This window comes from Balaenoptera acutorostrata, chromosome 2, assembly GCF_949987535.1.
Source record: "Balaenoptera acutorostrata chromosome 2, mBalAcu1.1, whole genome shotgun sequence".
Taxonomy (NCBI): Eukaryota; Metazoa; Chordata; class Mammalia; order Artiodactyla; family Balaenopteridae; genus Balaenoptera; species Balaenoptera acutorostrata.
This window is the reverse complement of record NC_080065.1, coordinates 3,633,644-3,649,238: the sequence shown is the minus strand read 5'-3', so window position 1 is coordinate 3,649,238 and position 15,595 is coordinate 3,633,644. Positions and strand designations below refer to the sequence as shown.

The 15,595-nt window shown below is 55.0% G+C and overlaps 1 protein-coding gene across 1 annotated transcript; it reads right to left on the bottom strand.

Moving 5' to 3' along the window:
* Positions 1-620: 620 nt before the first annotated feature.
* TRIP13 (thyroid hormone receptor interactor 13) lies at positions 621-15,575 on the bottom strand. The gene is made up of 13 exons (XM_057541662.1): positions 15,325-15,575; positions 14,343-14,508; positions 14,119-14,248; positions 13,358-13,413; positions 12,034-12,124; positions 10,714-10,786; positions 8,010-8,073; positions 7,133-7,219; positions 6,816-6,922; positions 4,981-5,134; positions 2,962-3,074; positions 1,900-1,969; positions 621-1,572 (listed from the first exon to the last, which is right to left on the bottom strand). The coding sequence occupies exons 1-13, from the start codon at positions 15,414-15,416 to the stop codon at positions 1,477-1,479; spliced, it is 1,299 nt and encodes a 432-aa protein (XP_057397645.1). The 5' UTR covers positions 15,417-15,575; the 3' UTR covers positions 621-1,476.
* Positions 15,576-15,595: the final 20 nt, after the last annotated feature.

Sequence of the window (15,595 nt, the reverse complement as noted above, 5' to 3'; positions counted from 1 at the left end):
TGAACCCGGAGCCCCTGCTGTCCGTCCCGCGGAGCAGCGCTGCCCCCTGGTGCCCAGAGGCGGCGGCGTCAGACATACCCACGTCCTGGGAAACGGCCCGGTGGAGCCCACTCAGACCCGTGTCACAGGCCCCGCCGCCCCTCTCGGGGCTTCCCTCCCCCGCTGCCCCCGCGCGCATCTGTCTATGCCTCTGCACCGGCCCGGCCCCGGGCTCCCCTCTCCTCCCACCTGGACACCTGGACGCTGGGCACTTCAGTAGCAACCCTGGAGCGTGGAGCACCCCTCCCGTCTTCTGACCCCAGGGCCCACAGACGCCACTTTCTCCCTATTTCAGGGTCTTGAGGAGACCACAGAGCCAGGCCCCAGCCCCAGGGCTGCAGTCACTCTGGTCCTGGATCTGACCGGAGCCAAGCACGGCCGACGGCCCAGGGGCGGAAACTCGGGTCCTCCCACCCCCAGCCCAGCCCTGACCCCAGGCCTCCCCGGGGTGCACAGCCACCTGCAGACGATGCACCTTCACCTCAAGGCGTAAAACAGGCTAAAAGTCAAGTGATCGTGCGAGTAATTTTAAAATAAAACTCAAAGCATTTGAGAGTGATAAGAGAATCAAAATGAGAAAATTTTGGAAAAACAATTTTAATACTTAAGAAGTTCTGTGACAAAAGGTAACGTGTTCTTTTAAAAATGTATACGAAACACTAATATGAAATTTATTTTAGTATGAGATGAAAGCAACAAACACGATATTCTGTGGAATACATCCATTATTGGCCAATGTATTTTACACCTGTTAACATCAATCTGCATTTGAGCCGTGACTGACTGTGAAACGTCCCCGAAGCGCCGGCCTGCACTGGACACCAGGGAGGCTCGCCCCGCGTCAGCTGCTCCTCCCCCGCAAGTGCAGCCTGTCTGCTTACTGAGAAGAGCACCTGCCCTAGAATTTTCTTCTCTATTTCTGTTAACATAGGAACAGGTTTTTCCTAGTCATCAGTCTCCAAAATGTCTGCACTAAACCAAACAAGCTCACAGCAGGAAGCAAATGCTGCCTTGCCTTGAGTGATGTGTACTTCTCTTTTAATGCTATGATTACATTCTTATTTAAGGCAATGTAGTTTCTGCTTCGCTTCTATAAAACTTACATTAGTCATCTTTTTTAAACAAAACTTGTCAGCATTTTGGGCCCAATCAACCGGAGCCAGGCTAGAATAAGGACATCTAGACGGTTCTTTACAAAGAGACACAGAGCTCAGATGATCGTCTTTTAAAACAGAGAAAACCACAGGCTGTTCGCCTTCTAACACGCGTTTAAAAGTACGTAAATATAACACGCTTCTTGAACACCACCGGTCTGTGGGTTTCTGGCCGGCAAGGCTCAGCCACGGGCTCGGAGATTGCCGGGGCGGGCGCTGCTGTGAGAGAAGCCTGTCGCCTCCCTGCTGTGCGCTCACCGAGAACGCAGACGGGGGCGCCAGGTCACACGCACGACGAGAGCTTCTTCCTGTCCTCAAACTGCTTGTCCACGGCCAGAGACAGGGCCTGGAGGAAGCCCTCGATGGTGATGCTGGGGGCCTGGAAAGATAGACGGCATCGTGCGAGTTCTTGTCCTCGGAGGGGCCACCCGGCAGCGCCCGACCCCCCCCCCCGCCCCCGCCAGGGCACAAGCACCTCCGAGGAGGCAGGGAGGGCCTGCACGTGAGCGCTCGACATGCCAGCGAGGGGTGAGCAGACACACGGCCACCTCCTCCCACTGCCCCAGGAGCCCGTCGCTTTAGAAACGTGAAATGAGGCAGAGACCCCAATGGTGGCAAGTGGGACTCTCAGCGAGGGCGCACCCTGCTGGACAGAGCGGGTGGCGGCGGAACAGGGCCCAGAGGCGGAGCTTGGCCGGGGACTCACCTGGATGTACAGAGCGTGAGCCAGAAAAGGGAGTTTTCTCAGGACACGGCCGCTGAGGCCCTCACTCTTCCTGTGAACGTAACCACACTCAGGGCGTCAACTCCACACGGACCGCTGCATGTTTCCGGACTAGACCCTGCACGTCCCTCCCCCAGAGCCCCTCGAGGGGGGGCCAGGACAGGGTCCTGACGCCACCCACCGCCTCGCAAGGAGCACAGTGAGGTGGGCACACGGCTGGCAGCAAGGGCTCCCCCGGGAACCGGGCTGGTTCACGTCTTGCTGAATTTTTGCCCAAGTCTCTGAACTGCTCTCCTCTGTCCCACCTCAGCCACTTTAACTAAATCTCTCCAACCGGCAGTGACTCCACCCCCCGGGCCCCGGCAGCGCCACCAGCTGGTGTCTGCAGCGCAGCCCACCTAAGGGCGCCCGCAGCCTTCCTGATTTCTCTCCAGTTTATGCAAATTCTAACGGTCCTTCGGGCTCTGCTCCATTTCCCAGCTTCCCTTGATCACCAAGGCCATCTGAGAACTTGAAAGCGCTACCAGCCTGGGCCTTGAGCAGGCGTGCCCACGATTCTCGATGCTCACGTGTTACGTGTCCCTCGGTGCCCAGGCAGCTGGACCGCTTTCCTTTATTTCCCAAAGCACCAAGCCTAGCGCCGTAATTGTTTAATTGTTTAACTGTTTGCTTATCAAAGCAAAAGCCTCCATTTTATTTTCTTGCCAATTTGTAAAAGTTTAACAGATACTGCTTAAGGAATCAGTAATGCGTCAAAGAGAGCCTTAATCTGAACGTCTTTCCAGATACAAGGGCAGCACTTTGTTCACGGTCCACTGTCACGTCTAGGAGGCAGGAGGGCAGCTGCCCTCCACCCTCCTGCCCAGGAGCCCAGGGTCGGGGAGGCTGGGGGGCTTCTGGCGCGTGTGCGATGCCTCGGGATCAAGCCCCTGCCGTCTGACCCCAAACTACCACCCTGGCTGCCGCAGGCAGTTACGACGCCCTCCCCGCCAATCCCAAAGCAAACGGGCTTCTCTTGGTTACAAAAGTGAGGTCAGTGCTCACCTTGAAATTTCACTCAGAAGGAGGCTCAACTTGGACACGTTGTTTTCAATGAAGCCGATCATCTCCAGCTCGCGGAGGGTCAGCAGCTGCTGGCGAGGGTATATGATCTGACACTGCGGGGACAGAGGGAGGGTCAGCAACGGGGACAGCACTTAGACGGCAGACACACTCCACGTCACATCTCAGAAATCCAAGTAGGGCCGTTGGACCTGCACGGGCCCCAGGAAGCAGCTCTCTCACACAGCCCTGCTGCTTCTAACAAAGGCAAGAATACAGACAGCAAAACACGTCTCAGAAGCCACAGCGGCTCAGCCCCTTCTGCTCCTGTGGGCAAAACATGTCCTCAGCACGTGTCAGGTGGGGAGGAACTCAGAGGTGTTGCGTCCAGCCCGGTAATTCAGTTTCGACCATGCGTCACACCCCACGATGGACAGAGTTGGGCCCTGGAGCCAGACTTGGCCAGCCTTTCAAGGAGGGTCTCTGTTCACTGTTTTAAAATCAAGACTCTCATTTGGTGGAATGACAGACAGCCTCTAAGTGACCACGGACCCGGGTCCTAGAGGTCACCTCCCAGACCACGTGTCTGCGCGTGGGACGCTCCTTCCCAAGCACCCGCGCTGAACCGTCAGGCTGCCACGCTGACGCTTCCACACCGTCTGATTCAGAAGCCACGAGAGGAGAAAGGAGAGGTCTGGCTGCACATTTGGGAGGGCTGGTGGGGGTCGTAGGTAAAACTAAGCAACAGGGTCTGTGCTGGGTGTGTTCTGACCTTCCCACCTGACTGCGTGACACTCCCTCAGGCTCCCTGCGGCCTCCGCGGACCCCCCAGGGACCTGAGCCGTCCAGCGGGCTCCTGACAGCGCGGGGCCACAGTCCCTCGCCGACAGCCTTCAGGGCCGGCCAAACCTCCGCCACGTCGGAATGTCTTCATTTCCCATAAACCGTCTAAGAAACGACACCTGCTCCAGGCACTCGGCTCCCAGAAAACGTCCGAACGCCTGGCGAAGCCTCAGGGCAGCCCCCGGACTCGCAGCACAGCACGACGGGCTCCCTGGGAAGGCGCCCGGGCCTCCAGCAGGATCCCCACCACGCAGGCTCCCCAACGGCGGCACCACGTCCAAGCCCCACGCCCCACGCCGCCCCCCAAGGCGCGGGAAAGCAGGAGGGCCCGCGCGCCGGGACAGCGCACCCGGGGCGGAGACCGGCTCCCGTCCCCGCCAGAGGCCGGGTCACCCTTGTGAGGACGCTGGGGCCCCCACTCCGCGGTGCAGGCAGCGGCCCCATCCCCCAGCCGGTTACAAGGATGCCAGCCTGGCGATCGCTGTGTACATCCCCGTTTGCTGGCTGGCTCGGTTACCGCCCACGGGCACACGCAGGCCCTGAGACCGACTCGCGAGAGGCAGACTGTGAACATGAATGCGCTCGCTGCCGCTGTGCTCGCGCTGACGGTAGAACCTGGGGCCGCCAACACTGCAGCCGACGACCTCCCTGTGAACTACGACCTCCCGTCTGGTGACCTCCCTGTGAACCAGGACCACTACGGTTCTTCCTCTCTCAGGGGAGGAAATCGAGGCCCAGAGAGCAGGTCACTTGCAAAGGCCGTGAGGTCCGGGACAGGCCCACACCCCTACTCACTCGGCACCTTGCAGATCAGCAGATCAAACCACCATGATGATCAGCAAAATACTGGACCAGTGGCTGTGATTTCGACTATTCGCTCAACCTGCAGATACAACAACTGTAGCTTTTTTTTTTTTTTGGCCTCACCACGTGGCCCGTGGGATTTTAGCTCCCCGACCAGGGATTGAACCCTCACCCCATGCAGTGGAAACACAGAGCCTTAACCACTGGACCACCAGGGAAGTCCCCAACAATTGTAACTTTCAATCTCAGGAGATGATTGATGTCAGGTTGAGAGACCTCATTCTACATTGGAACCAGATGTATTAGGCTACGTCAGCGAGTTAAGAAAACATAAGAAATCTACTGATTAGGAGAGAGAGAAAAAAACCAAGGTACCCTCATCAGTTCTTCCAGGCAGGAGAGGTAGATTCTGAAAATGGCTGCTGCGGAGGGCGGCCCAATGTACTGCCTGATGTCAGCTCTGTCCACGAAGGCCACGTCGATCCTCTCCGTGATGTTGGAAGTGGTCAGGATCACCACGTTGGAGTGCCTGCGGACAGAGAGGTGAGGACCGGTCACCCCATGCCGTAGGGACTCGACCACACCTGACCCGACACGAGGAGCGTCAGGACAGACGGCCACCAAGGTCCCGGGCATTCAGCCAGTGCCCTTCAGCCGGCTACACTCCCCCTCCGCACACCTGCCCACGAGGCCTTCCGAAGCCCTGCGCCTTGAGCTCCTGCCTGACCCCCAACTCCTGCCAGGTTCTCCTGGCTGCAACACAGCAGACCCTCCCCGGGCCGTGCCCTGGTCGCTCCCCTGCCTCCCGGAAAGCTCTCCCGGGCCCCTGCTTGACATCCCCCTGCCTTCCACCCACGGTGAACCCCTCACCTCTGCGCGCGCCCCCAAGCCCCACAGCACCTACACTCCCGCCTGCCTGGGCACGGCCATGCACAGGTACACAGCCCTCTGCAGGGTGAGCAGGGTGAGCAGGGTGAGCCCGGGGCGGGGCGGGCACACGGGCCAGGAGGCTGGTGAGCCCAGGCTGCGCGGAGGGCGCACACACGCCGCTGGGACCCTCGTCCGGGGCTCGGGCTTTTCACAAACGGTCAGACCTGCACAGAGGCAGCGTGAGGTGAGCGGGGTGAGAGACAAACCAGAGCCCCAGTCTCCACTCCTCCCGGAGTGACGGGGGTGGTCCGGGGGCCCCATCTTCTGCCTTGAGCAGTGGGTGTGCAGCAAGGCCATCAGTGCAATGGGAACCGCAGGGAGTTGGGGTTTCTGGGCCGAACGAGGGCCGGGGACTGTGTGGACGTACAGGTCTTCGATGGAGGCTCGCCCACCAGAACCGTGAGCAGGGCGGGAGCGCAGGCCCCTCCTCCCACCCAGAGATGCCGGGGCGACGCTGGCAGCAGAAACTGAGCGGTCAGGAGAGCGGAGAGAGGGAGGGGCCCCCGGGGGCCGAATGCCGCGGACGGTTCCGCACGAAGCGCTGGGGTGGACGAGGGGGCAGTGGCAGGGGGAGAAACCAGACCGAAGAGCGGGGGTGTGGGGTGAGGAGGCAGAGACAAGAGGGTCTACACCTCACACAAAGTTCGCTTGCAGAAGAAGCGAGGGACGCCTGCAGCTGACCCCAACAGACAATGCAGATGTCCTCCGCGTGAAGAACACCGTGACGGCCAGGGTCAAGTCTGACGCAGCACAGCGCAGCTCACGGCGCTCCACGCAGCAGACCCACTTCTGAGCGCGGCACGTGGAGGGCAACGGGAGACCCACCGCACAGAGCAGACGGGGCTTCTCGTGCGTCAGGAGGCGCCCCCTAGAGCTGGATCGGCTTTGGGCACACTGGCCGCGGGCCTGGAGTGCGAGGCTGGACCGCGGACACGCGAAACCCGGCCCCGAGAAGGGCGAGCAGCTGGCGCCCCACCCGCCCGGTGCCGGCCCTTCAGCGACCGCCCCCGCCAGGGCCTGCGGGCACTAACTCTGACACTACATTTTGCTTCTCTGCAGGGCACACATCCTCCCCACACCCAAGGTTTGTTTTGCATGTTTAATACTTTAATAAAGAAAAAATACTTAATTTCTAAAACATGCATTTAGTACAAGCTGCCTCAAATGTGGAGAAGACAGAGCCCACGCTCAGTGCCAGATGCGTTCTTAGCTAGAAAAGCTGGGAGTAAGGCTGGGCGGTGTCCGTGCTTCTCACGCAAGCCCGCTGTGCATAGCGTTACCTTTTGATCTGATCGATTTGGGTCAACACGGCGTTGACTACGCGGATGGCATCCGAAGGCTCAGCACCCGCCCTGCAGGCATTGCGGGCGGCCGTTAGGCTCTCCACCTGTAGGGACGGAGCAACGGGGCGCTGTCAGCTGGGCAGACGCAGGTGTGGGCACGCGCACCTGCACCGTGAGCCTGATGAGAGGGGTGCCCGTGGGGCAAGGACTGCAGGGCACGGAGCCTGCGGGGGCTGGACCCGCCCCAGCGATTTACGAGGCCCCTCAGTCTCGAGCCTCCTCCAGTCACAGGTTTAAAGTCTGAACACACGTACCTCGTCAATCAGCACAAACACCAGAGCATCTTTGTCATCAATTAAGTCCTGAATCTTCTGGAACATCCTAGTTACCAGCTTGCCACTCTGGAAGCAAAACACTCTTTATTACCCACTTGCACTCATCAAGGTGCCTGGTGCACACGTGCCCACTGTCCCCACCTGGCTTTGCTCTGACCCCAGGTGGCCCCACGAGCCCACCGTCTCCTGACGGCCCCTCGGAAAACTCCCTGAACCAGAGAAGCCAGGTCTGCAGAGAACCCAGATGTCCTCCCTCCTGGCTTCGTGGGCCAGGGATGCATGCACAGCTCAGGTGACTCGCACCCTGGCCCCCCTGTCTTCCCTCTTTTCCCTTCCCAGTCGTCCTCACGACCAGGACAGCCTGGGTCTCGCGTGCAAACCAGCCCGGTGCACCCCTGATGGGCACTCCCTGTCCCCACTCACCACCCACCAGGGGGACCTCCTGACACAGGTGCCCGCGGCAGAGCCTTTCAGAGGTGAGGGGCACCTGTGACATCACCTGGCTGGAGTCCCTCAGGTCACAGATGGTGAACGAGGCTCAAGCCCCAAGCGCATGCTCCGCTGAGGGGTGCCGCCCCGTTAGAAGGCAGACCCCTCCCTCCTAAGGTTACACTGAACTTCCTGTCCCACCCAGTCAGAGGTCTGGATGTGACGGGCAGAGGCCTCAGACTATTTCCAAGTTACCGCTGAGCTCTGGAAGTTTTCTCTGATCGCAAAGTCAGCCCCTTGTTCACTTTCCCATTTCACCTGTTTCTCTCCTAAAGCTTTTGGAGGAGAAAGTTGGCCTAATCAACCGGACAACTTTTCAACCGCATGGCTGACAATCCGGAGAACTGGAATTCGTACTAACACTTACTTCTGAAAACCACTTAGAGAACAGGCTGTGGCTGTTTATTTCGATTAACTGGCCATACCGGTACCTAAGACAGGAAAAAAGAGTCACAGCAATTGTTACAAATCAGTCCGCAGCCTCCGCAGCGGCAACCACCTCCACCTCATTAATGCAACATCTCTCAAATGCCCAGCAGGTTGAGAATGGCTACTTTGTTAAATCATTACAGCCACTGACACACGACCGAGCGACCTCGCAAGCTATATACTAAAAATTACGAAAAATCTAACAAGATGCATCACCGTCAATAGTTCTAGATGGAGCAAATTAAGTTTCTCGAACTGAACAGTATCTTCATTTGAATTAAAGCAAGAATAAAATCCCTCTCATTTTAAATCTACTTATAATTTATACTTCCATATTGAAAAAGCATTACCTGCACTAACACAGCAAACAAATCAAAACACAAGCATGAAAAATTTTTTGGCCAGAGCAGAACATTTTTTCCTCCTTCCACAAAACCGTAAAGAATGTGACAATTTGTTTTCCAGCACAAAATCACTTCCTGCAAACCTAGAGCCCTGGAAAGCTCAAAAGGGAACCTGAACACATACCGACTGAAGTCCAGCACTAACACTCCATCCACCAAGGAGGTGGTAAGAGATCTGGATGCACTCAGTTCTGACTAAAATCGAACAGGAAACAGGCCCGAGAAAAGCTAACTCCCCGGTCCTCCCCACAGTTTCTTTCATGTCAAAAGTCCACAGAAGAAAAAGAATTACTTTTAAAAAGTATCATTAATTTTCCAGTTGAAAAAGACCATTTAGTAATTCTGTTTAACAAAACAGGAGAAGGGGGAGACAGACAACCTAATGAATACAGATCGGGTTGACTATTAAACAAAATTAATCATAAAGCATTTTGAATATTCAGTGAAGTGGGCAAAAAAGACTTGCTAAGGTTTCTTTTTGCCACAAAATAAGTACAGATTTCCAGATCTTTGTACTGGAAAAGTTACATTTCTTGTAATAACACCTCCCCCTCTGGTGGCTTAGGAAACTGCCCTTAAGAGGTCTTCAAAACACAGATGCATTTCACTATGTAAAGACCAAGGCCAAATTACTAAACATAAAAAAAAGGGTTGAAATAAGCAATTTCCCTACTTATAAGACATTTTTGAAAACAAAATAGATTTAAAAGTAAATCTCACAGGATTTCCTCTTCTGGTCATACTGGATCAACAGGGATCATATTTACCTTCTGCCTTAACCAACTAGAAAACCAGTCAGAACAGATGAAACAACATCTGTGACAGGCACTGGACGACAGCTCTGGAGGACGGTGACCCGAGAGGAGGGCAATGGGGAGAGCGCGACCGCCCTGACGTCCTGCCTGGAGCACCTTCCAGCAGCGACCGTGGGGGGGGACCCAAGAAGAGTGGCCATCAGGCGAGTCGAGGAGACAGAGGCCAGAGTTCAAGGAGCCTGAGGTGTCTGGAGGCTACAGAGCAGGGTTCCAGAGAGGAGGGGGATACACAGGAATAAAGCTCCAGAAACCATCACGGGGCCCTGGAGTCTTTCCTGGATATGTGGTGTGTGTGAGTAGGGAAACCCTGGCGCTCACAGGCCGGGAGTGTTCAAGGCCCCAACAGCCAAGGTGCAGAGTACTCGCTGCTCATCCAGGGGCTCAACTGAGACCCGAGAAGGGCCCCACCTGAGCGTTAAGCCTAGACCACATCAAGACCCCTCTCGAACAAAGCTTAAAAAGAGACCTCAAAAAGGATCACACCAAAGACAAGTACACAAACGCCTGCCAGAACAAAACCCGGCAGTCATTAAAGACAGACCACAGAATCCAGATGCTTGAAATCATAACGTCCACATTCAATCAAAAATTACCTGACACGCCAAGAAGCAGAAACATGTGTCCCGTAACCAGACCCAGATGATAATGACAATGGACTTGGTAGACAGAGCATAAGACAGCTATCATACACTTACCCCAGGATTTACCAAGAGCACAGTGGGACAAGAAATGCAAGTATAAAAGGAACCAAACAGAATCTCCAAAGAAAAACACACTATCAGAAACGAAAATTTCACTGAACAGAATTAAAAACAGATCGTCTACTGCAGAAAACTATCCAAAATGAAACACAGACAGAAAATTTTAAAAACCTGAAAACACCAGAAGAGCACATCAGCGGCCTGTGGGACATCAGGCAGTCTAACATGTAAACAAACACCGAGCGCAGGGGAACTAGTGGAAAAGGTAACAGCCAAATATTCCCTAAGTGTGATAAAACCATAAACCCCAAAACTGCCAAAACTCAAGGAGGAACAGACAAACCCAGCGCTAGGCTTGGACAGTCCTCCCAGGAAGCGACAGAACAGCAGACAGATGATCAGCATGGACATCAAGTGTCCTGAGCTAACACACATGGAACCGTCGACCCAACGAGAGCAGAAACACGTCCTAAGTGCACGTGGGGCGACAGTCACCAGGAGAGACCATGTGCTGGTCATAAAGCAAGTCTCAACACGTTTAAAAAGACTGGAATCATAACTCAAGACAACGCTGAGTACAGAGGAATTCGTTAATTTACATTGAAAGACAGAGACCTACTATTCATGTAAAATGATTTAAAAATAAAAAGTTTCCGTTGTTATAATTGAAAGCCCAGCAAACCCAATTCTGTGGCTCTCCTCTCTCAAATTACCGAAGTTACCTGCTTGAGAGTCTGATGGTCAATTTCTGGGCTAAAGCTTTACACAGGGATGTTTTTCCAGTTCCTGGAGGACCTGTAACAAAATGCAAATTATGTTTTTAAGTCAGTGCTATAACAAATTTGTTAAACAACAATAGTTGCATTATCCATAGGATATAAAATAACAAACAGACTTCAGTGCTACGAATGTTATTACCACAAGTACCGCTTATGAACTTACAAAGAAATCTGCTAGCGGTGTAAATGCTAGAAAACATCACCAAGTATGCTTCCTGGCCCACAATCCGCTCCACATTTGTCCACATCTACACTGACATCCTCCTCGTCCCCACACGTCCTCTATGAAATCCACTGATTATGAAAATCCACCTTTCAAAGGTCAAACACACCTTTCCTGGTAACCATCAGGACCCTGAAGGCACTGACGTTTGCTCTTTCTGAAGCCCACGGAACCACCATCTTTCACTCGTTACCTGGACGTGGGCCCGAACGCCACGCTACACAGGGAGAGCGGTAAGGCGAGGGCTTGTGTCCTGAGTGTGTGTCACTTAGCACAGTGTTTTGCAGGAACTCTGAGGTAACTGATGCGGAAGCATGAACCCATCCAAGAGAAAATGCTGACACATTCAACTCTGATCTTCTGCATTTTCCATAGTTTAAGAGTAAATATACAACCAATTCTAAATGGAAGTAATGTACTGCACTAATTAAAACACCTCTCGATTGTCTAGTCTGACCCTGGTATTAAGACAATCTGCCAGAATATATGCTATTTAAAAGACATTGATTTCTTAAAGTTGTATACAAGCCTACAATCTTTATTGTATAAAGAGGCTAATTACCCTTTTAATTATAGTTCCTACTTCACTGTAATTGGGGTTTTCTCTCGATTCTTTTCTCTACAGGGACATTAAGAAAGAAAACCCAGTATTCTCCTCCAAGAACGAGCCAGAGTCCTGTAAAGTGTGGCGTTTGCAGTTCATTACCCATCAAGGGAAGCTCTAAGGATACTATGAAGAAACACAAGGCAACTGCTATCCTGAGGAGTCCATGATCAATCGGAAAATGAGGCAGGTATTTGAAAAGTTTAATAATAGTATAAAAAGTCACAAGGCATAACCAGGTGGCTGCCAAACGAAGGGTCAAGTAACCAAAGCCCCGCGAGCATGAGCCCGACTGGCTTCACAGAGGAGGACACTCTAGGACAACTCCGGCCCCACCAGAAAAAAGCAGCTGCAACTCCTCGCAGGAGGACAAAGGCACGAGTAGAAGCCTGGTTTCACGCAGTTTATCTTGTCAAACAAAGCTGTAATGCTTTACCATGAAGCAGCACCACCCGGTTCCAGGTGATGAGATTGCTGTTGACCTTCTTGTCTGAAAACAGTAAAGTTGTCATCACATAGTCAAGGAGCTGAGTGGAGAAAGGAAAAATACGGATAAAGTCCCCGGCAAGGCGAAGGTTCCACTGAACATGCCCTAAATGAGCAGAGCGATGGGAGTCTTCAGAGACTGCCATGGCCAGACGCTTGCCAGACACCTACAGACTTTCAACTCAGACGGTAACTTGAGATATAAGAGGACAAGTGCTGGCTGTTACTGTTTTAAGGATAAAAGGTGAACAGGAAGATCACTTTTATTTAAAATGCCAACGACACACAAAACAACTGAGGGACCCGCCAAGTAAGAGTGAGCTCCTTCCTCTGGGACACAGCCGTGGACCAGCACACGGCCCATTCACTGAAAGAACAACAGCCGGGGCTCTGTGTCCCCCCAGCGTGCAGAAGGACTCTTCCCCTTGAAGGGGGTGGTGGGGCCAGACCCCTAGTGTCCCCCCAGCGTGCAGAAGGACTCTTCCCCTTGAAGGGGGTGGTGGGGCCAGACCCCTAGTGTCCCCCCAGCGTGCAGAAGGACTCTTCCCTTTGAAGGGGGTGGTGGGGCCAGACCCCTAGTGTCCCCCCAGCGTGCAGAAGGACTCTTCCCCTTGAAGGGGGTGGTGGGGCCAGACCCCTAGTGTCCCCCCAGCGTGCAGAAGGACTCTTCCCCTTGAAGGGGGTGGTGGGGCCAGACCCCTAGTGTCCCCCCAGCGTGCAGAAGGACTCTTCCCCTTGAAGGGGGTGGTGGGGCCAGACCCCTAGTGTCCCCCCAGCGTGCAGAAGGACTCTTCCCCTTGAAGGGGGTGGTGGGGCCAGACCCCTAGTGTCCCCCCAGCGTGCAGAAGGACTCTTCCCCTTGAAGGGGGTGGTGGGGCCAGACCCCTAGTGTCCCCCCAGCGTGCAGAAGGACTCTTCCCCTTGAAGGGGGTGCAGACACGCTGGAACCTGCTCAGACCTGCCCACCTGCTCGGTCTGCCCCTCGGCACTGCCTCCTCAGCCCACGGAGTGACCCTGTGCACGTGCTTGGTCACACCAAGCGTAAGACCCAGTGCAAGTGGTCTTCACCCTCCCAACACTCCCCCTTCTCCCAAGGGGAACTCCCCGGAGGGCAGCTCCACTCAGGAGCAATCCCACAGGACAGAAATCCAGGACATGGGCTGCTGGTAAGCAGTGTTCACAAAAGCCCATCTGAGTTAAGGAGTGCTAGAGAGTGACACAATAATGATTCTACTTCAAATAATGGGGTCTTTTGGGAAAAATGCACAACTCACGTGAGATTTGACTTCCACATCATACACCAGGCTGTCCCAAAGCCCATGGAATTCAGCTGAGAGAATAAAACAAAAACCTAACTTTAGGAAAGGAAGCCTTGCACCTACTGGTTAGGTCCGCCCTGAGCCGCTGATGCCCTCCACTGCTCCACACGCGGTAAGCTAAAATTCTGGTTACCAGGAAGCCAGACTTTTAAAATTGTTCTTAAAATTAAAGATGTTGAATAAATGGCAGTCACACGTGGTTTTGAATAGGTAATTAACCTCTTTGTCATATTATTCTGCACACCTGTCTTTGTGGACCTGTGCTCGGACACAAGCACAGACCCTGAACCCACCACTCTCCCCACGAGCCGACATTCCGGCAGGGCTGAGCGGCAGGTCTATTCTAGTCGTTAGGACATCAAGCCTAACCCGGATTAGAAGCAGGATTCTGCCTGCTAGACCCCATCGGCAAAGTTCACAGAGGAGCATCGAGAAGGCAGGAGAAAGGAGTGGTCCAGCACGACTGACCAATTGGGCAGGAGAGAAGAGCACCAGTGTAATTCTCAATTAGCACTGTCTTTGAGGGATCCATCCAAGTAGGTTCAAACTGGAAATTTCTACCTTTCTCTGCCGTGATATACTTTCTATTTCATAACAGATAAAACATTCTAAAATTCTACACGGCGGACAAAATCTCCTTGACAAGCCCAAGGCGCGTACCATCCTCCGACCTCCCATTCTCGGCGTGCTCTGCCTACTGTTACTGTCACAGGTACCTGCAGGCAGCACCCAATGGTTTGCTGCAATTATATTTTCTGTCTCTTCCTCCAGATTTTCACTGCTGGGGCCATCTTCATTCAGCTGGAAGATGTGAAGTGCAATGGTGCACGTGCTCAAATCAATGGGCTGCGATGAGAAGGAAACATCAAATAAATCTACACAGCACCCTCTCAAAACAGCAAGTGCACGTTCACGGGGCCACTGAGAATTAGTAAGTTACCTGTGGATCTTTGGCTTTTAATTCCGTGTCAACAATGGACACAGACTGCACATTTCTGGTCAGAAAAGGCTCATCAAACTCAGTCCACGCGTAATCGCCAAACACGATATTATGCCTGTTGAGGAGCTTTCTAACACTCAGCTTTATATCTTCTTTTTTTGCAGTGCTAGGAAAGCAAACAAAACGTGTAAATCAGGTCTGAGTTAAAAACCAACATTTTAACAGTAAGTGATTAAAAAAAAAAAAAACCAGGCGGAACAGGGAAAAGGGCAGCAGTGAAGAGGGCAGGCAGGAGGGCCTGCCTGGGGAGCAGACCTGCGCGGACTCCTCGTGACCTGGGGAAGCCGCCCAAGGGCTCTGTGCCCCAGGTCCCCATCCGGAGAAGGGGCGACGGCAAGAGTCGGTGCCACCCTGGGCTCCTGGAGGTCAGTCACTACGCTGGAGCTGTGCTGGACAACGCGAGGCCCACCGTGAAGCCCGCAAAGCGCAGCCGCAGTGACAGGGCTGTGATTAGCGGAGACTGGAAGCCCCAAGCTGCGGCGGCGGGCAACGAGGCCGTGAGCTGCGGTCCCCCTTCAGCCCCCTGCCCGCTGCTTCCCAGACCTCGCAGGCCCTTCGGCTGCCCCTAGAGAACCACCCCCCCCCGCCGCCCGCAGGCGCCCCTCGCCCGCCACCGGCACCCCCGGCGCCCCGGCCCCTCCCCGCCCACCGAGGCCAGACAGGGTTCGCCGGGGGTCGGGACTGCGGGCGAGGGTGCGGGGTCAGGGCCGTTTCCCCAGACTCGGAACTCCTGCGACCGGCCGTCCCAGAGCCCGGCGTTCCCGGGCTCGGCTGGGGCCGGGGCCGGGCCGGAGTCCGCCTTGGGATCGGAGTCGGCTCCTGTCAGGGCGGGATCTGGTCGGGGTCAGGCTCGGGGGAGCGGGTCGAGGTCGGGTGTTGTCAGGTCGGGGTTGCGCCGCGGTCGGCTCGGGGCCCGGCTCACCTGCCGCTCCGCTGGTGGACCTCCACATGGACGGTCGGCGCCTCGGCCACACAGGGCAGCGCCTGCTTCAGGTCGCCCACGGCCTCGTCCATGGCGCCGCCGCCGGAAGCCGAGAGGACCGGGCCGGACTGCGGCCACCGCCGCCTCTCGCCCCACGCCACCGCCGCCGCCGCCGCCACCGCAGCAGCCTCAGCCCTCCGGCCGCGCCCGCGCTTCGAACCTGCCGCGCGCAGCGTCCCGTCCCCTGACCCGGAAGCGCCGGCGCCGGCGG